The following is a 25,841-nucleotide window of genomic DNA, read 5'->3' on the forward strand; positions in this document are numbered from 1 at the left end:
TTGGCTTGTAACTACACACTTGATCTGGAGCCTCAGTTCCACCTTCAGGGCTCAGTTTACACAGAAGCCCTGGGGATTCTGGAAGGTCCCTCCCTGGTGATTGGGACAAGTTTTAAAGAGTAGGTCTTACCAGGTAAAAATTGGGGGTTGGTTAGGGTTAAGTCAAAGACCTCCAAAACCCACAGGTGTGGCTGATAGTGGCAATGCCTTTATTGCTTTATATTGGGGGGGGGGGGGTGTGCCTGGAAGGGTGGGTTCCAAAGGGGCAATGGGGGTAGGAGTTGTGGAGAGCTATATGGCCATTGACTCAGGTGGTGGACATCAGGGGTGCCTCAGCCTGTGAGTGCCCATTGGCGTCACCAGTATAGCCATTGGGGGCTGCTGGCGCTGACTCTTTCTTGCAAGACACATGGCAGGAGGCAGCCACATAACCCACTCGCTTGACGCTAGGGCGCTCCATCTTGTGCTCCAGAAACATGTGGTTCTGTGGTGGAAGCCCCACGCAGGCCCTGGGGGACAGGTGGAGGATTCAGCAGGGCCTCCAAACCCTAGGGCCCTTTGTGCAGCCCTACCAGTGAGCACAGGACCAAGGGTAGGGCCCCCAGATGGTGCATACCTGAGGATGTTCTCGATGCAACTGCGCTGTCGGAAGAGTGCGTTGACCACAGGGCTGCCAGGTGGAGCCAGGGGTGCCTTGAAGAGGAAGCCTAGCAGCGATAGCACTGGGTGGAAGCCCTGTGGCTCTGGGTCTGAGTCAGTGCAGAAGCTCACACGCTGGCACAGCTCGGTCAACAGCACCAGGTCCAGCATGATAGGTGCAGCCAGGAGCGAGTCCTGAGGGGCAGGTGGGTCAGGCAGAGGATGGGGCAGGCAAGTGGGCGGTCCCACTCCTTCCCCCATGAACTTCGCACCTCGCAGGTGTTGTGCAGCACCAGGGTGTTGGTGCCGCCCAGCATCAGCTCCGAAGTATACTCATCCATTGCGCGTTTGCTGTCGCCCACGTATGGCACGTACTTGATAACTACCTGAAGGGCAGCATAGGGTCACATGGGTCTGTCCTCCTCTGCCGGGTACCCCACTGTTCCCCCCAATCCCATGTCCTGTGCCCCACACACGCAGTGGTCAGGCTCCTCGCTGGGTGCATAAAGCACTGGATTGCTCTGCACCATGTCCTCCACCACACTGCTCTTGGACACCTCCTTGGAACGGAACTGTAGTGGCGCTGAGAGGTTCTGCCCGTCATTGTTGCCCAGGTGGTTGTAGCTCACGATGGACATGGTCTGCGAGAACAAGGGGCCCCGTGGATACTGCAGGCTCTGCAGTGCAAGAGTCCGGAGTCTAGACCCCACCCCGGGAGCCACGTACCTTGAGGCCAGAGCTGATAAGGAAGTCAACGAGCACAGACTTCACCTTGGTTTGGCCTGACTTGAAGTCATCTCCACCCACAAAGACACGGTGCTGCTGTGCCAGCTCTAGCGCACCAGGCACCAGAGTATTCTGCGGGGACCCATTGAGGAAGGCACAGCCCTCCAAGATGCTGGCCACAGCAAAGAGTGTGGAGGGTGACACCTCCAGATCTAGCTGCGGGAGCAGGCGGTCAGTCAGTGGAGGGGTCTTGAGATGGCCCTGACCATGCTCCACCTTGGGGTGCACCCACCTGAATTGTATGCAGCAGGTTTTCAGCAGTGTCATTGAGGCCCGGAATGAGTTCGCAGAAGCGCTCTGTGTTCGCCGTCCACAGCACAATGACTTTGTCCAGCCCGGCGCGGGACCGGAAGTCGCGGATGTCCCTGCGGATTTGCTCCAACTAGGGAGGGGGGGAAGGTAGTACAGGCCCCCTGACTCGTGGAAGCCTGGGCTACTCAGCTCCTCAAGTGCAAAGAGGGGCCTGGACCCTCTGGATGGGAGCATGGGGATAAAAAGGGAACAACGCGAGGTTGAACGGGAAACAGGTGGTGGTGATGGGGGGAATGGTAGTGGGAACAAGCGCCGCACCTGCTGCGCACGCGTGCCAGGGATGAGGTTGTCCGCGCGCGCGCTCTGGTTAGCTGCGATGAACTCTGGGATGTAGACCGAGGGCCTTGGGTGCAGGGCTTCCATGTGCGGCCATAGCTGCTCCTGCAGCCCCCAATCCAGCACCTGCGCCCGCCGCATTGCCTCGGCCAGGTTCAGCGACGATATGTCCCAGCCTGGGGGCGACCCTCAGGCTCATCCAGGCCCAGCAGCTGGGCCCCCTCCAGGCCCCGTCTCCCACCCCACCCCCAGCCCAGGGCCCCGCCCACCGTCGAACACGAGGTCGTTTGGCGACACCATGGGCAGCAGCGCGCAGAAGGGCACGAACACCTCCTGGCCCTCAGCGTCCAGGCCCAGGCTAACGGTGCCTGCCTGCGTCAGCGAGCCATAGTAGTTGGCCTCCTGGGGGCGGCAGGGGGACAGAGTGACGGTAAGGGTAGGCGTGGTGTGGGAGGGCCCGCGGGCCCCGCCCTACTGTGGGAGCTTTAGCTCCGCTACCAGCCTGGGCGGAAGCCGCTCCCTCTCCAGAGGTCCCTATCCAGAGCCCGCCACTATCTTAGGCTCCGCCTCCTTAAGACCCTAAGAATCCCCGTCCCAGTGGAAACCCCTCCCGATGAACCTATCCTCTCCGAGCCCATCCCTTCCTGCACGGACGGCCGTGGAACTCTATTTCGCAGCACCCCATCCAACCCCCCACCCACCTTGCGACCCATTCGGGTGGGCCAGGACAGGCGCAGCCGGTTTGCCAGCACAGCAGCGGTGAGCGTGGAGCCATTGTTGCCGCCCCAGCCAACGAGCATGACCCCGAGGCGGGGCACCTGCCGGGCGGTCCGGAAGGTGAAGCGCGTAGACGAGGGGTGCACCTGGGGGCAGTTGGCGCAGTGAGCCACGGGCCATAGACGTTGGGCAATCCCACCTCCTCCCGGCTCCTTAGGTCCCCTAGTCCCCGGCCTCCTGGTCCCTTGCCCACCTTGAGGACGCCGTCCTCGCGGCTGACGCTTGTCGTCCGGTACTCGTATTGTGCCTCGATGGCCTCAGGGCTATAGACCACGTCGGGGCTTTCGACCACAAACTGGGCTGTGGCCTCCATCACGGCGAACTGGGGGGCACAGGGTTGGTAGGAAGTCAGCAGGAACACGAGAACGGGCCAAACCGACTTCAATTCGCTGGACCTGCATCCCACCTGGGGCCCCACTCACCAACGAAGAGTCGGTTCAGACAGCAGTGCACAGCTAGAGCTTGTGGCGCGCGAACTCTAGAGAAAAGAGCCGCGGCCCCGCCCTCACTCCGCCCCTCGCTCCACCCGTGCTGGGGCGAGGGGTGCGGGGGGGGGGGGGGGGAGGGGGGAGGGGCTCGCTGGCCTTGAACTAGGGTTCGAGGCCCTACAGTGCAGAGCCTACGAGGCCATCAGGCGTCCTCCCTGCCAGTTGCTGCTGGATATCCACGTGGGCCGAATACCCTGGCCAGAGTACGGGATGCGTGAATTCACTTCAGACCACAGCCTGTTGGGTGTGCAGCCCCTTAGCCCCATTTCACAAGATAGCATTAAGGCTGCAAGTGAGCACCAGGTCCCAAAAGGCAGAGTGGCTGGGCCTATGAGGGTGGTGACCCTGGGCCGAGCTACTGCAGGGGAAACAGGCAGAGGACTCAGCTAAGACTTGACCTCAAAGCAAGACATTCTTCCAGCCCATGCTGCCTTCCCTTTCTTCTGAGCAGTAGCATCCACCAAGCACTCTGACTTCTGACAAGGCTCATATGGGGGGTCCTGTGGTTTCCCCAGCTATAGCAGGAGGGCTTGGCAGCGCCAGGTTCAGGGGGAGCTGTTAGGTAGGCACAGGAGAAAAGGGAATGGGCAAGACCCAGGAAGCCAGCTGGGGAGGAGCTAGGCTTGCACTGAATCGCATACCCTAGCACTCAGTGATAAGGGAGCGTGGGAACCTAGCTGGTGGGCGGGGGTGGCTCCCCCAGGAACTTTCCAAAACAAGCGGCCTCCTCTGGCTGAAGTTTCCACCACTGGGGTTGGCCCAAAAGGTGGATAGTTGGGAACATTGACAGGAAACATGGTCAGGGCCTGGCCTTGAGGGGACAGGATTCTAAGACGCCCCAAGCTTTGCTCTCAAAGGGTCCCCAGTGTTAGGGAGTTGGTGCTGGCACCCCCAGCTGGAGGGAACTCAGAGGGAGGGCTGGTCAGGGCAGGATGCCAGGAGAAGACTACTGGAAGGTGTCTTGAAATCTGGACATATCTTATCAAGAGATAGGAAGAACTGCCTAGACAAAAACCTGGGTTCAGAAGCAGATGAAAAGGCAGCCTGGGGGCAGGGAGGTTGTGTGGGGAACCACAGTAGACGCTCAGGGATGGTGACAGAAAGTATGGTGTGTTTGGGTTTTGTCTTGGTTCCTGGGTGGAGACTGAGTTTGATCACCAGTGGCCAGTGATTTACTCAATCCCATCTACATAATGTAACCTCCATAAAACCCCCTAAATAATGGGGTATGGATGAAAACCTGAGGTGCTGGGAAGGTGGCACACCAAGAGTGAGCATGGAAGCCCTGTGCCAATTGCCCACACACTGCCCTTTGTATCTTCTCCCTTTGGCTGTTGAAATATTTTCCTGCACTGTGAACCATTCTAGCAAATTACCAAACATAGGAGAGGATCATCCAAAACCTTAATTTATAGCCTACTGTTCAGAAATATGGGTGGCCAGGAACTTGTGGCTAGTGTCTCAAGTTGGGGGCAATCTTGTGGGACTGAGCAGCTTAACCTGGGGGGAGTGATGCCAGCCCTGGAAACTGAACTGTTGGATATCCAGTTGGTGTCGAAGGGTTGGAAAGTCATAGAGGGAGCTGGCACCTCCAAGACAGATATGATGTCACGGGAACATGTGCAGAGAGAGAAGGCCCCAAGACACAGCCATGGGAAACCCCAGCATTTCCAGGGCAGTGTGTGGGAGGTGCTCACAGGAGGCTGGTGGGGCAGAGTGGGCCCAGGCAGGCTCTGGAGGGGGAGTGATGGAGGCAGCTGGAAACAGCTGGGAGAGACTATTCCTCACTCTAAGATGTCTGCTAGGAGGGGTGTGTAATATGGGGTGACTGCTGCCTGGAGGTAAGTGGTTAGTAACTAAGGACCACCATCCAGACTGCACTGTCTCCACCAAACCACAGGCTCCCAAGGGCAAGGGAAGAGCTGTCTTGGTTACTGCTGAGTGCCAGTGCCCAGGAGGAGCTGTGGGATCTGGGTGCTGGTGGAAGGACAATCAGGGATATTATCCAGCAAGAGGTGGAAGGGGGTGGCAGCCCCGAGTCCCTCCACTACACTATAGGTCTCAAGGGGGGCTGGGCTCAAGGTGCCGCTGGCTTAGGAAGGATGGTCAGGGAACCAACTGCCTGCAGCTGCAGTGCACTAAAGAGGTGATGGCCAAGGTGCTGCTGGGCAGTGTGGGGGGCTGTGGGCAAGGCTGGCCGAGGGCAGATGAGGCTGAGGTGTGACAGGACAGAAGGAAGCAGATGTTAGCCTGGGCCTGGGGTGTGGGGACAGGGACATTGTTATCCCCTGGAAGAATGTGGTGGCCAGGACAGTGGGGAGCAGGGTACACTCTGCCCTGTCAGGCCTGTCTGACCTTGCCTCCCACATCCCTTGGATTCTTGGGCCTTCTCAGAACTTAGGTCAAGATCACTGGCCAGGGGGCCACCAGCGTGACTTAGGCCCACAGCCCTGACCCCTGGACATTAATCCTGGTCTTATGCTTTATCAGTTTTTCCCTCCCAAAATAACACTCACCCCACCCAACTGTGTCCTTGGAGCCCAGGACCTAAACCTTTGGCTCCTCACCTGGGATTTGGTATAAGGACGACCATCCCACTGTTGTCCTGGGCCTATGGGGCTCCAATGGGCCTCAGCATCCCTGTCCCCACTGGGGGGGCACAGGGGATGCCCCAGCATGCCAGCCTAGGAGGAACAAAATATAAAGTTACACACCACTGTTTTCATCAGTCATAGTTTCCCCAAATAAGGGTGCTACCCTACCCTACATGGCTCTGCTGGAGGCCTAGGGACACCCTGCTTTACTCATCCTATCCATACTGCAGTCAGGGGGCAGGACACTGCCCTGCTCATACACCTGCCGTGGCTCCCCATGGCCCCTGCAACCCTAGTTTTTCTGCCTTTTCTTACCTGTGATCAGGCAGTCTTAGCCTCCTGCCCTGGCACCTGCAGGACCCACCACCTGTCAGGTCAGCCTCCACCTGCTGTCTTTGATCCTGGGCAGCAGCTCAGGCAGACTGCCCAGAATGTCTTCTCTGCTTGTTCCCCATGGCCTGACCCCAGCCCAGCCCCACAGGAGACCAGGGCCACCTGGCTGTTACAGACAAACCCACACAGCTTGGGCTGCTAGATTCAGTTCAGTGAAATTTATTGTAGGTTGAAAATAATCAGCATTCACCTGTTTAGTGTACAAAAAGGACACTAGATCTTTTCAGAAAATATTAGGAAACTGAAGATGTGGATGCTTTTCAATTGTAACATTTTGGCAAAAGTGAAAAGTTCTTGTAAACACCAACTCCATGGCTCAATATAGTTTTTCTCCACAGTACAATATTAATAGGAAAAAAAAACAGTATCAATAAGTTAAGTTTAATCAGCTAGAACTTTTGTCCATCAACCCCCAAAGCATAAAACTTTTCTTAGCTTCATAATTCCTTAAAAGAAAAGAATAAAAAACAAACAACAAAAAGGAAATTCAACTGAAAGTCCCTTGACCGGGTTCCCAGGGCAGAGGGCTGGGCTTCTTTAAATGATCCTTTGTCACCAGTCTGCCTGTCCATGTACACAGCTGTCTGAACAACTCAAGAGTACAGGGTCTGCTCAGCCCTTCACCCACTCTGTCCCAAATGAAAACAATACAACAGCTAGTAACATGAAGGATGAGTTTCCTTGGTGATCAGGCACCCAGCCTGTGGAATAGATCGGGGGATGGGCACAGTACAGGCATTCACAAAGGGTCTGCTCTTTGGGAAACCATCAGGAGAAACCCCAAAGCTTTGCCTGTGAGCATTGTTGCTCCCTCTGTGGGTTTGGGTCATAGCCACCTGCCACCCCACTGAAGGTGTCCCTGAATCTGAGTACAAACCTCAGACCCCACCACACACACACACAAACACGCACACACAGCTCCCCAATGCTCTGGAGGACACTATACGAGGCACAGTGACTAAGCAGCAATTGGGGTGTCCATACAGCCTATGCCCCCCGTTGTGGGTGGACCAGGAGCCTTTTCTAAGCTCGCTCTTGGCGGCCCCCTGACCTCACCGACCCCCCAGTCCCTCCCTGAGTGTATACCCTGTGGTGGCTCTGCTAAGACAACCCCAGGACCCATGAAGGGACTAAGGAATGGAGTGAGATCTCAACAATATGACATGGAAAGCAGCAGCAAAGGGGAAATTGAGAACATGGAATAAAGTCTAGCACTGTTGCTGCATAATAAGCTTGTAGCACAGAGAACCCCAGTGCCCCCGACAGCTGAGGGCCTAAAATAGTGATAGGCCAGGGGCTCCAGCAGCTGCTCCAGGAGCCAGCTGGAGTTCTTAAAATAGACCTGGGGGGTCGACCCAGCCTTTACAACCCCTTAGAAAAAACACACCCTTGCTTGGGCCCGGAGGGCCCAGCTGGGCACTCAGCCAGAGCCCAGCATGGGAAAGTGACCAAGGCTGGTCCTTCACCCAAACTTTCCAATGGCATCCATAATACTGCAGAAAGGACACAGGGCAGTGTCTAGACCCTGGGCATCCAAGGAGGGGAAGCACAGGTTTAGAAAAAAGATGCTTCTCTTTCATACAAAAATAGACTCAAGTCTCATGAGCAGTAGCTAAAAGTGGCTGTCTTTGTATAAAACTATAAAAGGCAGGCAGGCAGGCCGGCCAAGTCTTCTGGTAAGAGGGAGGTGAAGCCCCTTGGGCTGTAGTCAGCGAAGAGGTGGGCTTCCTGGGGAGCTTGTCCTGGGTGGGGGCTGCTCAGGAGGTACAGAAGCCAGGGATTGAAACACTCCACCTGAATCTGTGACCTGTGGGTGCCAAGTCTGCAGGGGCTCCCCTGAAAGCCAGCGTTGTTGGCTCAGATGAATGTGTCTTCCTTGTGTTTATTTTATTAAATAAAATTTTCCCCTTTTTTTTAGCTCCCCCTGCCCCCCTCCCCTTGCTCCTCTGCCATCCAGAAGGGTCAGTCCAGGGAGGGGGGGCTCCTGCCCTGTGGCCTGGCACTAGGGCCAAGCCTGCAGCTGCCGCTGGTCATACTCAGCAATGAGCTTCTTGATGTGGGCCAGCTTGCTGTGCAGGTACTCACAACGGTGCTTCTCCTGGCTGTAGTTGGTGTTGGTCTGTTAAAAGAGCAATGGGTGAGGCAAGTCCTGGCATCCTGTAGCATGGCTGTCATGGGTACTGCCCTGTGTGGCGATGCTAGCCTACTGACCACCTCAGGCTCCTCCTATTGCTTCTGCTTACAGGCCAGTGTCCTCTGGGCAATGACACGGACCCCTGCTCCATCTTGGACCAGAGCTCTGCGCTAATGTCCTTTCCAAGCCTCAGATCCTACCCTGGGAAGTGGGGCCATGGCCAGGGTGAGGGTCAGAGGAAAGATCGGCATGAAGCCTCCAGGCTGGGCAAGGGCCTGGCTGATAGAAAACCAGCTGGCAGCAGGAAAACACACATGGTGAACCCACAGCTAGCCTTCAGACATAAAAGCTGATTATCAGCCTGACCTGTGGTGGCGCAGTGGATAAAGCGACAACCTGGAAACGCTGAGGTTGCTGGTTCAAAACCCTGGGCTTGCCTGATCAAGGCACATATGGGAGTTGATGCTTCCTGCTCCTCCCCCCTTCTCTCTCTCTCTCTCCCCTCTCTATAATGAATAAATAAAATCTTTAAAAAAAAAAAAAAAAAAAAAAGCTGATTATCACCTTGACCAAGCATCAGTGAGAAGCTACCTCACATATCTTTAGGGATCCCAAGACAGGGCCCCAAGCTAATGAGGCTGGGTGTCCCTGCCAGAACAGAACTTGAAGCTGGGCACTTTGTCTCCTTTCCTTGACTTTAGGGGTTGCACCACCAAGCAGTGGGAAAGCTGGAGGTCACTGGGATGCATGAACAGACGCTACTTCCTACCACCCCAACAATGGGGTCGAGACTTACCTTTTTGATTTTGCGATATTCCTGCAAAATCTGTCCACGAGTAGTCTAGAGAAAAGAAAGAGAAAGAAAACAATGTTCCCAATTGCAGGAAGTTCCAAGTGGGTGGGGGGCCTCCCTAGTAACCCATGACCTATATATATCACCACTGGCCTGGGTGAATAGCCTCCAGGTGGCCCTGAGGAAAGCTAACCTAAGTACAGAGGAAGGGCAAGCTGGGGGAAGGAAGCTGGATCAGGGGTCAAGGTGCAGGGGCCTAGCCTCAGGGACAAGCCAGGACAGTGGAAGGGGGCAAAGAGCAGGCAGATGGCCTTCTTCCCTTGCAACCCAGCTGATTGTCCACTGTTCAAGGCTAAGCACAGAAGCCCATAACCACCTGAAAATGCAGAGGGATGCTGAGGTGTATTTCCATGGGAGCAGGGAAGAGGAAGGATGGGATGCCCTGGGGGCTCATCTGTCCCAGACTCTCAGAACCCCTATCACTACTTCAATCAAGAGCAGACTCCTTTGGAAACTGAAGCAGCCTCTGCCAGTGGAGAAAGACCCTGACCCCTAACTAATAAGACTTGCCCTGCAGTCAGGTGACCAACTCTGAAAGGTGGCTCAAGAGGCTGGTGTTCCAGAGCTGGTTTATTTTGTAAAACTGTCCCACTTCAGGGTGCTCCCACATGGAGGCTTAGGGAGCTCATGGGCCGTAGGCTAGTGGACAAGGGACTCCTAGTACAGGTGGGAGGACCACAGGGATGCTCCATCCCACCCCACCTCCCACTGTGGCTCTGATAGCACACAAATGGGCCACAGGGTACAATGTGGCCTGGCCCATCCCTTTCTGGTTGTTATATCCCCTATGATATGGGTAGCAGGCTACAGAGAGGACCTCAGGTACTCTCACAGGTGGGACACAGGTGCCCCAACCCACTATTCCCTGGCCCGACTTTCTTGGCTGCTCCAAACATCACCCCTATCCCTGAGCTCATGTTCCACCTGCAGAGCTGGCTCCACAGTCCCCACTGCAGAGGAGGCCAAGCAGACAGAGGGCCTTTGGGCTCCTGTGGCAGAGCCCAGGGACCAAGTGACCAGCAAGGGGTGGCCACCTGCCAGTCCATGAGGGTGCAAAATATTGACACAGACCCTCCTCAACAGGGAGGGCAGGAGTTAAGTTTAAAGGTCTTGGTCTTAGCTGGACCCTGAGAAACAGGCCCATCCCCCTCAGGGTGGGGTACAGGCAGGGGGCCTTACCTCATACTCCTCAGAGCCCTGGGAGAGCTGCCTGAGCTGGGCGTCCAGCTGTGTGAAGCGCCGAGTGATCTGTTCGATGCGGGCATGCAGGTCTCGGTACTCACTGTACTCAGCATTGAAGTCATTCTTGTAGCTTTGGCGCTGCTCTGAGGAGGAGATAGTGGCGTATTTTCTGGAAAGGGAAGAGAGAACAGTGGGGCTCAGGGGCTGTTGCAGAGAGGCTGGAGTGCCCATGGCCACACGGCCAGCCCCAACCAGGAAGTGCCCTACTCAAGCATGAGCCTGGCCTAGAAGAGGCTGAGTGACTGGAATCGGCCCAGAGGGACTCAGACTCACTCTTCCTGCCACTGAGCTGCAGTGTGGGTGGGGAGTGGATGGCAAGGTTGAAGTCCCGGGGAGAAGAGAGGCCAAAAGGAGGTACTCACAGCAAGTAGTCAGGTGTCTCCGAGGTTGATGTGGGAACACTTGAGCTGTTGCAGGTCCCGTTTGAACCTACAGAGAGCAAATGAGATCTGCAAAGGGTTCTCTTCATTGTCTGAAGGACACAGGAGGGATGACAGAGGGGCTATGAGAGATTGTGGGACCCTGCTGAACCCACAGGAACCTCAGCCTTTCCTTTATGTGCGCATGTATGTTCCTGAACCACAGATGTGTAAGTGTATAGCAACCAAGTTCCTGAGATGTTTGGTCTCCAGCCGTGAAGGACAGACAGATGGTCCCAGAAGAAACCTCAAACCTGCCTGCATCTCTCTGCTAATGGAGTCAATGGTCTAAGCCCCACCTGGTGCTTCCACTGTTCCCATCAGACGAGGGCCTCTGGGACCTAAAGCAGCCCCAGAACAGGGCTGGACCAGAGTCACGAAGGGGGCACACCTTGTGGTGGGGCTTGAAGACAAGGGACCAAGGCCTGCCCAGATTATAGTCAAATGAAACTACAATCTAATGTACCTACCCCCAGCCCCCAACTTCAAGATGACTTTTCCCTTCATAGAAGAGGCTTCATCGTTTTGTAGCAGAACCCAAGTGAAAGGAGAGCCATTTACCCAGCCATCTAAATCTGGTTTCACACTTAGGTGGTAGGCATCTGGGCACACCCCCACCCGCAACTAAGTGTGCTGCTTTTAATGTGTTCCCTGGGCTGAAGCCTAATGGATGTACGTTGAGATCCATGCTCCCATGACCATGCCCAGCGCAAGGCAGCCTCTTACGATGTTCTGTCTTGATGCTCAGGATACCTGTGTATCCTGCCTGTGGCAAACCTGAGGCCCTTACTCCTGCTGGAATACTTGGCCTCCCTTGTACCAGCCAAGATGGTTCCTGCTGCAGGGCCTCCACCTCGCTAGCAATACTCCCCACAGCTGCTCTTCGTTCCCCTTTCATGACTGCTATCACTCCAGTAGCTGGGGGTAGGGGGGTTGTGAGTTCATACTGCAGGCCCTAGAAACAGGGTTCCCATCCTGCCCACTGGGATCAGTGGCCCTGAGCTGAGCCTAAGCCCCCAACCCAACAGGCCAGCCTTCCCAGGAAAACATCCTGAGGCCACAGGAGTGTTCCATGGCCTGAGTAAGAGTTGGAGGTGGGCAGAGAATTCAGGAGTGGTCTGATGAGGGTGGCAAGAGAGTGGCCCTGGAAGGCATTAGTGGAAATCATGGGACTAAGGCTAGCTGAACAAAGCCCAATAGGAGGAGGCAGCTGCACCTGTGGGGGTCAGAGGTAATCATTAGGCAGGGCTGGGACAATAGTACCACACTAGGGGACAATGCCACACAGAAGAATGGGTTAAATCAATGCGGGAAGCTTTCTCAGGTGCTGACCTAGAATCTTCTCCAAAGTGTGGGAAGGTGCCTCATGCCAGAGAACAATGCCACTATTAAGGAAGGTGGGTGCTTCCTGCTTGTATATGTTTGCCTGTATATGCAGAGTATAGCCCATACCCCAGAAAGAGCCACAGAGCAGCACTGGAGGAAGAGGACTCTAGGTGGGCACTGGGAGCTCTGTGCCTATCATTATCATTTGAGTCACCAGCAAGATTTAGGATAAAATGATCATCAATACCAGGCACTTACGCTTCCTGGGGGCATCTACTCACTGACTTGCCTGACTCTATACACCTTACTTTCTTTTTTTTTTTTCTTTTTCTTTTTATTGGGAGAGCGCAAATGCAGTCCCCACTACCACAAATTATGCAGTCGAGTTTCCCACATTTGGGGAAATCACAGGGGTCAGCACATCCGGAGTGCAATGGATAAGCCTTGCCCTGGGAAAACCACCTTCGTGATCATGGTATCTCCCCTGCCAGGTATTACACCTTACTTTCTTACCTCAGCCTGGGGACAAGTTACCTGGCTGACTCACAGCAGGCAGGATCTGAGCCCCATGCATGGCGCCAGGCTGGGCTGCATCTTTCTGGCCCCAGTCTTCTTCCTTTCTAGGGCCCTGCCAGGGATATATGGGTCTTGCTTCTACCGTCTGGGAAAATGTGCTACTGGGCTAGGCCACTCAGAACCTGTCTCCCTGGGCAAGAGGATCAGAGTACACTCAGGGAACCAGACCATTTTCTCCCAGTCTGCCTGCCCAGACCCTGGGAAGCCTAGTGGCAAAGCAGGGCCAAGAGGAACCCAGAAGACTCTTTTGTCTGCCAGGACTGCCCTCCAGTCAGAGAGAAGGGCTGTAACAGCCTCTCTGGAAGGCAGTTAACTTCTTAAAAATTAGCCTTAAGGAAAAACAGCTTTGCCATCCCAGGAATGCCCCCAGCTCAGATTCTGCCTGAGGAAACAGTCCCAGAGCTGCAGCAGGTGACAAACCTGGGACTGTGTGTGTGTGTGTGTGTGTGTGTGCGCGCGCGCGTGTGTGTGTGTGGGGGGGGGGGTCAGGGCTGTAATTGTGATGCTACATACTGATCAACTTCACAGCCACAGGGGGTGCTCAGCTCAGTTTACCCGGGGCTGTAAACTCAGGGTGACCCAGGATCTGCTGACAGCCTGGCTAGTCCATGTGCCTCCCCAGTGTCTCTGGGCCCCACAGAGGTTTTCATATTCAGTACATGACCCAAGCTAGCCTTATACCCCTCATCCTGCTGCTGAGACTCCAGATTTCTTGACTTCCAGCTTCCCCACTGGCTGTGTGACTTCATTCTGTGACCTGGTCCTAGATCTTATCACCTACTGTTTTATGAACAACCTCCCAAACCCTTTCTCCACAGGCTCTTCAGGCCCCAGGAGATCCATAGTAGTCCAAGTGCTGCCCTTCTCCCACTGGGCCCTCCCCACGGCTTTCCCTGAGCCCAGCAGGCCCCAAACCACCCTGGCCCCTCTCAGTGTCTGTGCTTGGAACTTGTTTCTCTCCCCGTATGTTGCCCCTCCTGTGAGCCTCAGCTTGGTTGGACCCGTGTCTCTAGCCCCCAGTGCTGGCCTGGCACACGAAGAACGGCAGCAGGCTCCAGGTCCGAGACTGCTGAGTCATTCAGATGTCCGGTGTAAGAACACATGTTGCAGAGGGGCTGAATGTGCAGAGCAAACCAATGTAGGAGCACTCCCGACATCATGTGGAGATAATGCTCAGGTTCCTGACAGTACCCTCCTGCAGAGCCCCTGCCCAGGCCTGCCTCTCGGCACCTACCCGGGGCTACTGGTGGGGCTCCAAGGGAGCCAGGCATGAGGTCTGGTGGCCTAGCCCGGTGCCTGTCCCCAGCTGCCCTCTCCTTGTCCTTGTGCTTCTTGGACTTCTTCTTGGACTTGCCACGAGACGAGCTGCCGTGGGGCCTGCTGGGCTGGGCAAAGTCCTTCAGCAGGGGCAGGCTGGGGCATGCAGCAGGGGCTGGAGTGGCCATTTCCCCACGATCACAGTCCCAGCCACTATGGCCCAGGTCATTGCTGACATCGGCCAGAGGATCATGTGCCCTCGGAAGATCCAGCCGTAGGGGTAGATGGGCATCTGTGCTAGCCAGTGGGCCCGGGGTGGGCAGCAGAGCCTCCTGACTGTGAGGCATGCTTAGCTTCCCATTGGTAGTGGGCTGAGATCTCAGGGTGAAGTGTGATATCCTTGGTTTCTTGTTGGCCAGGGGGTCGATAAAATCAGCAGGCTGAGGCCGTTTCTGGGAAGGAAGGGAGACCATTTTAGTGGAGAGTCTGTGTCTGGAGTGGCTGTTGTTCCCTGGGGAGCAGCTGGGCAGCAACAGGCCAACTAAGCTAAGTCAGCAGGTAGCCCAGGTCCCAGGAAACCCAGTGCCCTGCTGCAAGGCCTAGTCCAGCCACACAGGGGTGCCCAGACACCAGCCAGGACCTTGGTACCCACCCTAAGGACATATGCAGAGGAAGGAAGGGTGGCCAGGTTATCAGTGGACTGGCCCAACCACCTCCAAGGAATGGTCTGAAATTCAGCTATGTTCAACATCTTCTCCAGATGACCAGAACAGTAATGACAAATCTAAGGGACACACACATGCTGCCCCACATGTGGAGACCCATCACCCCAAACCCCGGACTACTTCCATCTCACAGCAACCTGGTGACATCAGGTCTCATCCCAATTTCACAGATGACTAGATGGAGGACTGTGAAGCAAGGCCAGACAGACCACAGGAGGACAGCCAGCTCTGGACCAGGTGGCCCTGACCCAAGAAAATGGCTAAAGAGAGACAGCAGAACTAGGACCACGGGGTAGCAGTAAGATATAGGTAAAATAAGACCACACAGCTGGGGCATGCATGGACCTGGTCTTTCCACAGGAGGTCTCAGGGTCATGGATGTGAGCTAGGTGCTCCAGGACAGAGGAGAAGGAGAGAAGAGGGGGAGAGGGAAAAAAGAGGCAGATGGGGGGGGGGGGGTAAGGGAGGAAAGAGGAGAGGGGCCCAGATGTAGGACTCACAAGTCAGAACACGAAGGTGGATGGGGTTAGCTTTTACCAAAAAGCTCAAGCAATGATGAAAGAGGCATGGCCACAGACCACCCCAGTCAGAGCCAGGTGAAACACCTCCCGCAAATGCCCTGAGCACTGACTAAAATGGCAGCAGTCAGCACACTGGATTTTATGGAACCCTCACGACAGCCCTGAGAGGCAGCAGAGCCAGGTAGAGACAAAACACCAGGCTCAGGGCAGTGTGGTGCTCCTCTTTCCTTAGCCACGCTATTGGAAGATGTCCAAGGGAAGTGCACCCAGGTTCTGGGCCCAGGTATCCAGTCTGGGGAAAGCCAAGCAGCTGCTTACTCGTTAAAGAAAATGTCCCAGCCCTGAGCCAAGGGCCCAACCGGTTCCCCAAACACAAGGCTGAGTCAAGCCTACTGGCTCTGGGTAAGACCCGCTCTCCACTTCACGAGCATCAGCACCTCCACACTGTCATATCCGCACCCACTGATCCTACCTGCGGGGGTGAAACCGAGCTCCCACGCTCTCCTGGAGGGCTGGCAGCAGCAGAGTCTCCAGGGAGGCCACCTGCACTCTGCGGCTGGCACAATTTCCTGTGAAGGAGAAGCAGGGTGGGTGGGGGCTTGAAGCAGTGCCCCACAGGATGCACCTAGGCCTACCTGTCTCTACATTGATACCACAATGTCCCCACCTTTGCTGAGTGATTTCAGGAAGGGTTGCTGCCCTGAACCAGAGGAAGGCAAACATGATGGGTAAGTCAAGGCCTGGTGAGCAGAACCACCAGAGTATATCCCACCCTAAGTTTATCCACAACTGCACCTTGGCTGTGGATTCACTGCCCAGAGGACTGCCCACTGGGTGCCCTGTGCCCAGGGAAGGGTCAGTTGATCAACCAACTCATCTAGACTCCTGTTACCATGGAGACCAAAAAACCATGTAAAACTGACCAAACACTCAGGTCTGTTCTATTTCCCAATGGAAGCTGGGACACTGGGGAGCTGACCCCCAACTGTCGTACAATAATGATGCTCATTGCAGAAAACATTAGAGAATGTAGAAGAGAACTGACATGCCCTGGTCTGTGGCAGGAAGGCCTCTTGGATTCAGCACCTGCTTTCCTGAACCTAGGGCACAGCACCTCCTTGTAGAAGACAGGGGAGGCTACTTGCCCACCTGGACTTAAGCAGAACAATGCAGCCAAGAAACGACAGACACCCATATGCTTGACATGCAAACAGAGGCCCTGCTAGTGACTCTGGTGCTGTGTGTGGTGCTGAGGGCCCTCCTCACCCAGCAAGGAGGCTGAGGTCCAAGGGCTCAGGGACCACATCTGTGCTGCTCCAACTAGTGACAAGCAAGCCTGACTCCCTGACCAATGGCTACACTCTAGACCACTGCTGCTGTCCCCTGCATGTGGCCCAAAACACAAGCAGAGTCACAGAAAGGGTCCCAAACATGCAGGTGCTCACTAGGCAACATGGCATCTGTGGCCAAGGGGCAGCAGATACAGGGAAGCCACCAGAGCTCTGATTAGAGACTGAAAACCAAGGGCTGGCATTTCTGTCCACACTCTTTCAAGGCCCCCACTAAAAAGGCATGAAGAAGAAATGGAATAAGAGAACATTTTACAGTAAAGCAGAAGTACAGGTGGTGACTGTCCTAGAGAATTCAGAAAACTGAGTCCCAGGTCACAGAATCGTGAGGCCTGAGGGTCAGAGCCTCAGGGTCAGTCCCACCAGATTGCTCCCAGGCAGCCCTGCTCTGGGACCTGGTCTGCTGCAGAGCTCACAGCATGTCCAGGAGAGAAGAGAGCCCAGGCCGTCTCCAGGTGCTGGAAGGCTGTTCGGGCCACACACAGACAACAAGAGGGACAGACGTGTGTCCTTGGGAAAAGAGCAAACAGAAGGGCCCTTCAGAGGAGTCAGAATCACTAAGAAAGTCTCATGGAGGATAAAGCTTCTAAGCAACAAATGTCAGGCTCCAAAACAGACAGGAAAATGTATTTGAAAAGGAAAGACTGTAAAGAAATGAAAACTTTAACTCAACAACAAAAACACTATTCTTAACATCTTCAGAAAGACAAAGGACTCGAATAGACATTTCTCCAAAGATATACAAATGGCCAATAAGCACATGAAAAGATGCTCAACATCATTATTTCCTTCCTTCCTTCCTTCCTTCCTTCCTTCCTTCCTTCCTTCCTTCCTTCCTTCCTTCCTTCCTCCCTCCCTCCCTCCCTCCCTCCCTCCCTCCCTCTCTTTCTCTCTCTCTCTCTCTTTTCTTTTTTCTTTCTTTTTTAGAGACAGGCAGGGAGAGAGAGCTAGAAAGATAGAAACATTGAGTTGTTCCTATATGTGCCCTGACTAGGGATCAAACAAGCAGATTCTGTGCTTCGGGTCATTGCTCCAACCAACCAAGCTATCTAGCCAGGGCTTAACTTTATTGATTGATTGATTTTTAGAGAGACAGAGAGAGGAAAGGAAGTATTCATTTGCTGTTCCACTCAGTAGTGCATTCACTGGTTGCTTCCTGTGTATGCCCTGACTAGGGATTGAACTTGCAACCTTGTTGTTTCAAGACAATGCTCTAACCAACTGAGCTAACCAGTCAGGGCCACAACATCATTCTTTATCAGGGAAATGCAAATTAAAACTATAACACAATTAGATACTACTTCACACCCACTAGGATGGCTATGAAAATAAGTGTTAGTAATGTAGAAAACTTGGAACTTAAAAAAAAAACAGTAATTTTTTTAAGCATGCATTATGTCCCAAATATTTTTTAAAATTTTTTATTTATTGAGAGAGGAAGGAAAAGAGGGACAACATTGATCTGTTCCTGTATATGCCTTGACCAAGGATTGAACTGGCAACCGCTACACTTTGGGATGATGCTCTAACTAACTGACTATATACGGTCAGGGTAAAAGTGGAACTTTTGTGCACTGCTGGTAGGAATGTAAAATGGTGCAATCACTGAGGAAGAGTTTAGTGGTTTTTCAAAAAGTTAATCAGAGAATTACCATATGGTTCAGCAATTCCATTCCTTGGTATGTGTTTGCGAGAACTGAAAATCCACGTCCACACAAGTTCTTGGACACAAATGTTCATGGCAGCACAATCATACCAAGAAGTGGAAATAATCCAGGTGTCAACTGACAGATAAATGAATAAACAAAATGTGGTCCAGTCACATAATAGAATATTATTTGGCCTTAAAAAGGAATAAAACACTGACATACTGACATCCAGGAGGCTACTACCTGGATGAACCTTAAAAATATTACTAGGAGTAAAAGAAGCCAGACACAAAAAGCCACATGGTATACGATCCCATTTACATAAAATATCCAGAACCAGCACATTCACAGAGACAGAAACATACTGGTGATTATCAGGGGCTGGGGGAGGGACTGTCAATGAGGACTGTCTCCTTTGGGGTGATGGAATTGTTCTGGAATTAAACAGAGGTGACAGCTGCACGACACTATGAAGGGACCAAATATATACTAATACACTGTACATTTTAAATGGGTGACTTGTGTTAAGTGAATTGTATCTCACTCAATAAAGCTATTATTTTTAAAAATATCTTTAGAGTAAACTAAAAATGGCATCACTCCTGTGGATAAGAACACAATGCTACAATAAGGCAATGAGAAAGGACTTGGGAACTAGAAATGATGGCCAAAATGAAAGAATGAGAGAAGCCAAAGAAATCTAAAAGAAAAAAAGAAGACAATGGGAAGAGTCTAGGAGCACAGTGCCCCAGAGGGAGAATTAGAGGATGCACAGGGAAGGACAGTGAGACCTTTTCACAAGTGCACATGAACAAGGACGGCGAGTTTTCAGATTATGAGGCCACGGTGCCCCCCCCTTACCCCAGATCACCTGCGAGGTTGTCTATGTGGATGTGCACAGGGCCAGGTGGGGAAACTCTGAGTGCTGTTTCCTACCAACCATATGTCCACACACTCATATGCAAACATGCACATGGGCTACTTGCTCTCAGTTATGCCCCTTCCTGGGAGCTCAGTGAAGACAAGACCCTGGGGTCTGGGAACTCAGGCACTTGATGAGAGGCTCTGAAGGAAAGAGGGACAGGAGTAGCCTCACTGTGCCCCTTAAGTGCCCCTTCCCATCTCAAAGCATCTGGGTGAAGGTAATCAGCCATTTCAACACTAAACCTTTTACCAAAAATTGTGTGATGAATGAAAACATCTGCAGGATGGGACAGTGCCTACCTGACATGTTTAGTTGGCGCAACAGAAGACCACCAGAGAAGGGACATGGGAGAGTGCACTCTTCTATAGGGACCATCTCACTCAGCTCCCAGTGCCCAAAGATCTCAGATAGCCAGAACAGGGGCCAGGGGCCTCAAGTCTGGTGACTCAAAGAGGAGTGTTCTGAAGGGCTGAGGAAGAACTTGAGGTTCACCTAGAGTGGCCCCAACTCAGCTCTGCATCCCAGATACAATTATTGCTTTAAAGAGCTGAACTTAAAAAACAACAACAAAATATCCTTCATAAAGAGCTCCAAGTCCCTGAGAAATCACTTAAAGAATAATCAGATTCGCCAGCTCCATCAGTGGAGAAGGAATCAGTTGCTGGCTGACCAGGCCACTTAACCACTCTTCCCAGAGCTCCCTAGGTCACTCTGGACCTCTAGTCCAATTAGCACTAGAGGGGATACATTTAATTAACCTGCTCAGTACATCTGTGGGGTGCTTTGATATAGTTTGTTTCTGTTTCACATTCTAAGAAGGAGGTCCAGCCTTTTAAGCAGAAGCCCTGGAGGAATTGAGGGTTCCAGGCAGAAGATTAATGGGAAGGGTGGGGGGTGGGCAGCGGGAGGCAAAGGTGGGTTGCCCAGGCTGTGGGGAAGATGGCCAGAGTTCCCACTCAGCTCTTGGCCCTGTGGCCTCTGGGACTAGGCGAGGCCACCCCAGCATCCTGGGGATGTGATGTGCCCCAGGCCCAGGAGAGGTGGCCTTACCTGACAAGCATGCGCTTCAGCAGCTGCTGGTCTCCCTCTGAGTAGCCAGGCCAGTCCTTCTGCACATCCTTGTACACACAGTCCTTCAGTGTGCAAGTGCCATCCTTGGCATTCATATTGGCCACCTGCAACACAGAGCCAGTACCATCTTGTAGGAGGCCTGAAGGGTGGGGGCCATGAAGACAGACCAAGAAGGAAAAAGGACAGCAACCTACCCCCAGCTCCTCTGCAGCAGGTCCAGATTCACAGACCTTACAGCTGCTGAGGCCATACTGGCTCCAAAAGGGAGATTGCCATCTATGGACCCTGTCACCAGCCTCCCACGTGCTGTGGACTGAGTGTGTCTGTGTCCCCCAAATTCATGTTATGGTATGTGACAGTATTTGGAGGTAGAGCCTTTGAGAGGCTAATTAGGTCATAAGAGTAGAGTTCTCATGACGGATTAGTATTCTCATAAAAGAGGCTCCAGAGAGTTCCCTCGCCCCTTCTGCCACATAAGGACTCAGTGTAAAAATGTCTATGAACCAGGAAGAGGGCCTTCACCAGCCACCCAATCTAACAGCACCTTGATCTTGAATGTTCAGCCTCCAGAACTCAGAGAAGTAAATGTCTGTTGTTTGAGTTGCCTAGTCCATAGGGCTGTTACAGAAGCCCAAATGGACAAAGACACCCCTCTAAGATTTGCAGCTCCTGGAGCAGAGTAGGCCAAGGCTGGGGGTACCGGGTAAGGGGCACTCCAGGGGCCAGACTGAGCCCATCTTCCATGCATCAGCCAGCTCTGCTCGTTAACCAGCACTGGTTAATGAAGGCTGAGTCGGTCTCCAGAGTGGTTTTTAAAGATGGATTTAAAACACCTGCCTTAAGCCTGACTGGGCAGTAGCGCAGTGGAGAGCGTCGAACTGGGATGCGGAGGACCCAGATTCGAGACCCCGAGGTCACCTGCTTGAGCTAAAAGCTCACCAGCTTGGACCCAAGGTCATTGGCTTGAGCAAGGGGTTACTCGGTATGCTGAAGGCCCACGGTCAAGGCACATCAATGAACAACTAAGGTGTCACAACGATTGATGCTTCTCATCTCTCTCCATTCCTGTCTCTGAAAAAAAACAACCCAAAAAAACCCCACCTGCCTTAAGGGTGCTGGAAGTTGTCAAGGCTGCTGCCCTAAAACAGACACTTCTGTACTGTCTCATTGGGCGCCCTGGTCTCATGCACACACGCATGTAGCTGTGTGTTGCTATTTCTCCCTATTGCTGGGTTCTAAGAGTACTCCATATCACAGCAATTTCCACAAGGAGCATTTTTCACAATTGAGTACTATCCCACTGAATGGAACCACTGATTTACTCAAACATTTCTCTGTTGGACGCTGATATGCTTGCAGTGTCTCTAGCACATACAGACCTCACTGTGTGCAGGCTCTTCCATGCAGGCAATTGTTTCTTCAGCCAGCTTCCCAGAAGTAGGATTAGTGAGTCAAAGGCTCTGAACATTTTTATGTAGATAGTTTGCTCACATACTCTCCAGAAAAGCATCCCACCCCACAACACTCCCAACTCATGAGGATGAGTATGGGTTTCTCTGAGAGCGAGACAGCACTGGAGACAGATGCATTAAAGCTCTGATTTAAATGTAAATGTGAATGTATTGAGAGAGAGAAAAACATCAATCTGTTCCTGTATGTGCTCTGACTGGGGATCAAACTTGCAACCTCTGCACATTGGGACAATGCTCTAACCAACTGAGCTATCTGTCCAGGGCCTTAAATCTCTGCTTTAAATGTTTCCAAAGAAGGAAGAAAGATTTCTTGTTTTTGTTTTTGTTTTTAGAGACAGGAAGGGAGAGAGATGAGAAGCATCAATCTGTAGTTGCGGCACTTCAGGTATTCAATGACTGGGGGGCTCCAGCTAAGCCAGTGACCTTTGAGCTCAAGCCAGCAACCATGGGGTCATATCTATGATCCCATGCTCAAGCCGGCAACCCTGCACTCAAGCTGATGAGCCTGTGCTCAAGCCAGCGACCTCAGAGTTTCAAACCTGGGTCCTCAGTGTCCCAGGTCAATGCTCTATCCACTACGTCACCACCTGGTCAGGCAAGATATGGATCCTTTAAAAAGCACAATTTTGTCAGTGCTATTCATTTGATACCTGGTCACGTAGGGAGGCTAACCAGCCTGTGTGAGGTGCAGCCCACAGGATTCCTGGGGACTTTTCCCTTCCCCTAGCTTCTTGGTCAGCAAACCAAGGCTCGCGAGCCACATGCGGCTCTTTGGCCCCTGGAGTGTGGCTCTTCCACAAAATACCACGTGTGGGCACTACCTTGATAAGGAATGTACCTACCTATATAGTTTAAGTTTAAAAATTTTGGCTCTCCGGCCTAGCGTGCGGAGGACCCGGGTTCGATTCCCGGCCAGGGCACACAGGAGAAGCGCCCATTTGCTTCTCCACCCCTCCGCCGCACTTTCCTCTCTGTCTCTCTCTTCCCCTTCCGCAGCCAAGGCTCCATTGGAGCAAAGATGGCCCGGGCGCTGGGGATGGCTCTGTGGCCTCTGCCCCAGGCGCTAGAGTGGCTCTGGTCGCAATATGGTGACGCCCAGGATGGGCAGAGCATCGCCCCCTGGTGGGCAGAGCGTCTGCCCCATGGTGGGCGTGCCGGGTGGATCCCGGTCGGGCGCATGCGGGAGTCTGTCTGACTGTCTCTCCCCGTTTCCAGCTTCAGAAAAATGAAAAAAAAAAAATTTTGGCTCTCGCCCTGGCCGGTTGGCTCAGCGGTAGAGCGTCAGCCTGGCGGCGGGGGACCCAGGTTCGATTCCTGGCCAGGGCACATAGGAGAAGCGCCCATTGGCTTCTCCACACCCCCCTCCTTCCTCTCTGTCTCTCTCTTCCCCTCCCGCAGCCAAGGCTCCATTGGAGCAAAGATGGCCCGGGCGCTGGGGATGGCTCCTTGGCCTCTGCCCCAGGCGCTAGAGTGGCTCTGGTCGCGGCAGAGCGACGCCCCGGGTGGATCCCGGTCGGGCGCATGCGGTAGTCTGTCTGTCTCTCTCCATTTCTAGCTTCAGAGAAAATACAAAAAAAAAAATTGGCTCTCAAAAGAAATTTTAATCATTGTACTGTTGATATTTGGCTCTGTTGACTAATGAGTTTGCCGACCACTGCTAGCTGATAGGATCCTGCTGCCCCCCACAATCACTGGGCAGAACTAGTTGGGTAGTGAACACAGAAGCACAAGGCAGATGGGCCATTCAAGAAAAATCAGAGAGAGTGGGCACAAGGAAGATAATCTGGTTGCAGACGCTAGCTAGGCTGCCTCTAGGAGGCTGCCAACCCAAGGTAAGTGGAGAAGCCAGAGCCCAGCATGGTGCCTCTCTAGTTCCAGAAGGGCCTGGAGAAATGAGAGCGTCTAGGGGTTAGATACAGAGCAGGTGAGCTTGACTCATGGTGGCGCAGTGGATAGAGCTTGGGACCTGGGATGCTCAGGTCCCAGGTTTGAAACCCAGAGGTTGCCAGCTTGAGCACAGGGTAACTGGCTCGGTTAGAGCCTCTGGTCAAGGCACGTATGAGAAGCAATCAATGAAAACTAAAGTGCCACAGCTATGAGTTGATGCTTTTCATATCTCTCCCTTCCTGTCTCTCTAAAAAGAAAAAGAGAAGAAGGAGGAAGAGGAGGAGGAGGAGGAGAAGGGGAGGAGAAGGAGGGGGAGGGAGAGGAGGAGGAGGAGAAGGGGGAGAAGAGGGAAGAGGAGGGGGAAGTGTAGGGGGAGGAGAAAGGGGGGAGGGGGAGGAGAAAGGGGGAGGGGGAGGAGAAAGGGGGGAGGGGGAGGAGAAACAGAAACACAGCAGGTGCTCCAGGCAGGTCTGTATCAGCACTTTGAGATCTCTGTCTCTGACACATCTGACAACTCCATCAAACTTCCTTCAGCCCTGCCTTGGTCTCCCTGTGCTACAGAAAAAGGATCAGGGGCCCCCAGCCTAGGGGAAGGGCCTTCCATATGCTTCCCTTTAATTCCCCAAGGACAAGGCCGATACATTTTACTTTCCAAGGAACTGAGCCCCCTGGGAAAGTTCCTGTTTCTAAAGCTTTCTGAATGCTTTGGCAAGCCCCCGAGCCAACTCCTGAACTGTCAGGAAGAAAAATCGCTATTTGGTGCTTGCCAACACAACCTATGAGCGGGGGATGGTACCTCAGGAGGCCAAATCCACACAAATATACCCAGTGAGTACACATGGGAGCCCCCAATGTCTTGATGATGTGAAATGTCAGCAAGTACCAAGGCCCCTGGGACACAGGAGATATCTTCCAAGGTAAAGAGTGGGGAGGGAACTATCCATGGGCCCCAGCCCAGATCTGCAACCATGCATGGAACGAAGCTCCATCTTTTAGGCAGGGGAAGATCGCAGAGGACCCTTTTCCCCATCCCTGCCCTTCTCCAGCAACTGTGTGTGAGGGGTGGGGGTGCTAAGGGTAATGAAGGACCCTAGCTGGAGCTCGGATGCCAACATCCTCCTAGCAAATGTGCTGCATGGTTCATAAGAGCCTTGGGCTGCACTTAGGAAAGGGTAAATGAACACCTAGAGAGGCCCCTGAAGAACTTGGCAGACATGAATATTCACCCTCAGATATACTACCATCTTGGTGTGGACTTTCTGACACAGGAGGTGCTGGGTAACTGCCCAGAGTATCAGAGATGGAAAGCAGGAAGACATGTAAGATGGTAGAGGGAAACCTGGGAGGATCAACCTCTTCCCAGGGGTCCTACAGCTACCTCCTGGAGCCCTGGAAGCCAGAGGTGGGAAAATGACTGGGCTCACCACACTAGCTCAAAGCCCCAAGCTGATTGATTCTTTTTTCTTTTTCTTTTTTTAAATGAGAACAAGATAAAGACAAGAGAGATAGGAAGGGAGAGAGATGAGATGCATCAACTCGTAGTTGCAGCATTTTTTCAGTTGTTCACTGACTGCTTTTTCATATGTGCCTCGACCAGGGGGCTCCAGCTGAGCAAGTGACCCCTTGCTTAAGTTAGCGAGCATGTGGTCATGTCTATGATCCCACACTCAAGCCAAAGGAGCCTGTGCTCAAGCTGGCAACTTCAGAGGTTTGAACCTGGGTCCTCAGGGTCCCAGGTCAATGCTCTATCCACTGCGCCACCTCCTGGTCAGGCCCCCAGCTGTCTTTCTTTCTTTCTTTCTTTTTTTTGTAACAAGAGACAGAAACAGAGAGAGGGACAGATAGGAACAGACAGGAAGGAGATAGATGAGAAACATCAATTCTTCATTGCGGCACCTTAGTTGTTCATTGATTGCTTTCTCATATGTGCCTTGACTGGGAGGCTACAGCAGACTGAACGTCCCCTTGCTCAAGCCAGCAACCTTGGGCTCAAGCTGGTGAGCCTCGGGGTATCAAACCTAGGTCCTCTGCATCCCAGTCCGACACTCTATCCACTGCACCACCTCCAGGTCAAGCCCCAGCTATTTCTTTCTTTTTTTTTTTTTTTTAAGCTGGAAACGGGGAGAGACAGTCAGACAGACTCCCGCATGCGCCCGACCGGGATCCACCC

General features: G+C 53.2%; 2 protein-coding genes and 1 non-coding gene across 4 annotated transcripts in view; all 3 read right to left on the bottom strand.

Annotated features, from left to right (window-relative positions):
• Positions 1-195: 195 nt before the first annotated feature.
• On the bottom strand, positions 196-9,236 carry ISYNA1 (inositol-3-phosphate synthase 1). Of its 2 annotated transcripts, XM_066350284.1 has the most exons (13): positions 9,196-9,236; positions 8,351-8,384; positions 5,846-5,962; positions 2,984-3,112; positions 2,715-2,876; positions 2,283-2,415; positions 1,996-2,189; positions 1,658-1,807; positions 1,366-1,581; positions 1,116-1,280; positions 912-1,025; positions 617-834; positions 196-509 (listed from the first exon to the last, which is right to left on the bottom strand). In XM_066350284.1, the coding sequence occupies exons 3-13, from the start codon at positions 5,954-5,956 to the stop codon at positions 308-310; spliced, it is 1,794 nt and encodes a 597-aa protein (XP_066206381.1). In that variant the 5' UTR covers positions 5,957-5,962; positions 8,351-8,384; positions 9,196-9,236; the 3' UTR covers positions 196-307. The 2 variants fall into 2 exon arrangements, with proteins under 2 accessions (XP_066206381.1, XP_066206379.1); XM_066350282.1 differs by lacking the exons at positions 5,846-5,962; positions 8,351-8,384; positions 9,196-9,236 and adding an exon at positions 3,213-3,293.
• Positions 6,675-25,841, bottom strand: part of ELL (elongation factor for RNA polymerase II) — an 80,994-nt gene continuing 61,827 nt past the window's right edge. The window contains exons 6-12 of the mRNA XM_066350271.1: positions 20,292-20,416; positions 15,791-15,887; positions 14,050-14,524; positions 10,857-10,923; positions 10,432-10,603; positions 9,196-9,240; positions 6,675-8,384 (exon numbers count right to left, since the gene is read on the bottom strand). Of these exons, the coding sequence (XP_066206368.1) occupies positions 8,268-8,384; positions 9,196-9,240; positions 10,432-10,603; positions 10,857-10,923; positions 14,050-14,524; positions 15,791-15,887; positions 20,292-20,416 (1,098 nt within the window). The 3' untranslated portion in view covers positions 6,675-8,267. The remainder of the gene's footprint in view (positions 8,385-9,195; positions 9,241-10,431; positions 10,604-10,856; positions 10,924-14,049; positions 14,525-15,790; positions 15,888-20,291; positions 20,417-25,841) is intronic.
• On the bottom strand, positions 12,576-12,734 carry LOC136390006 (U1 spliceosomal RNA). The gene has a single exon (XR_010748537.1). It is a non-coding gene; the product is annotated as a U1 spliceosomal RNA (small nuclear RNA).

This window comes from Saccopteryx leptura, chromosome 1, assembly GCF_036850995.1.
Source record: "Saccopteryx leptura isolate mSacLep1 chromosome 1, mSacLep1_pri_phased_curated, whole genome shotgun sequence".
In the NCBI taxonomy this organism is placed as follows: Eukaryota; Metazoa; Chordata; class Mammalia; order Chiroptera; family Emballonuridae; genus Saccopteryx; species Saccopteryx leptura.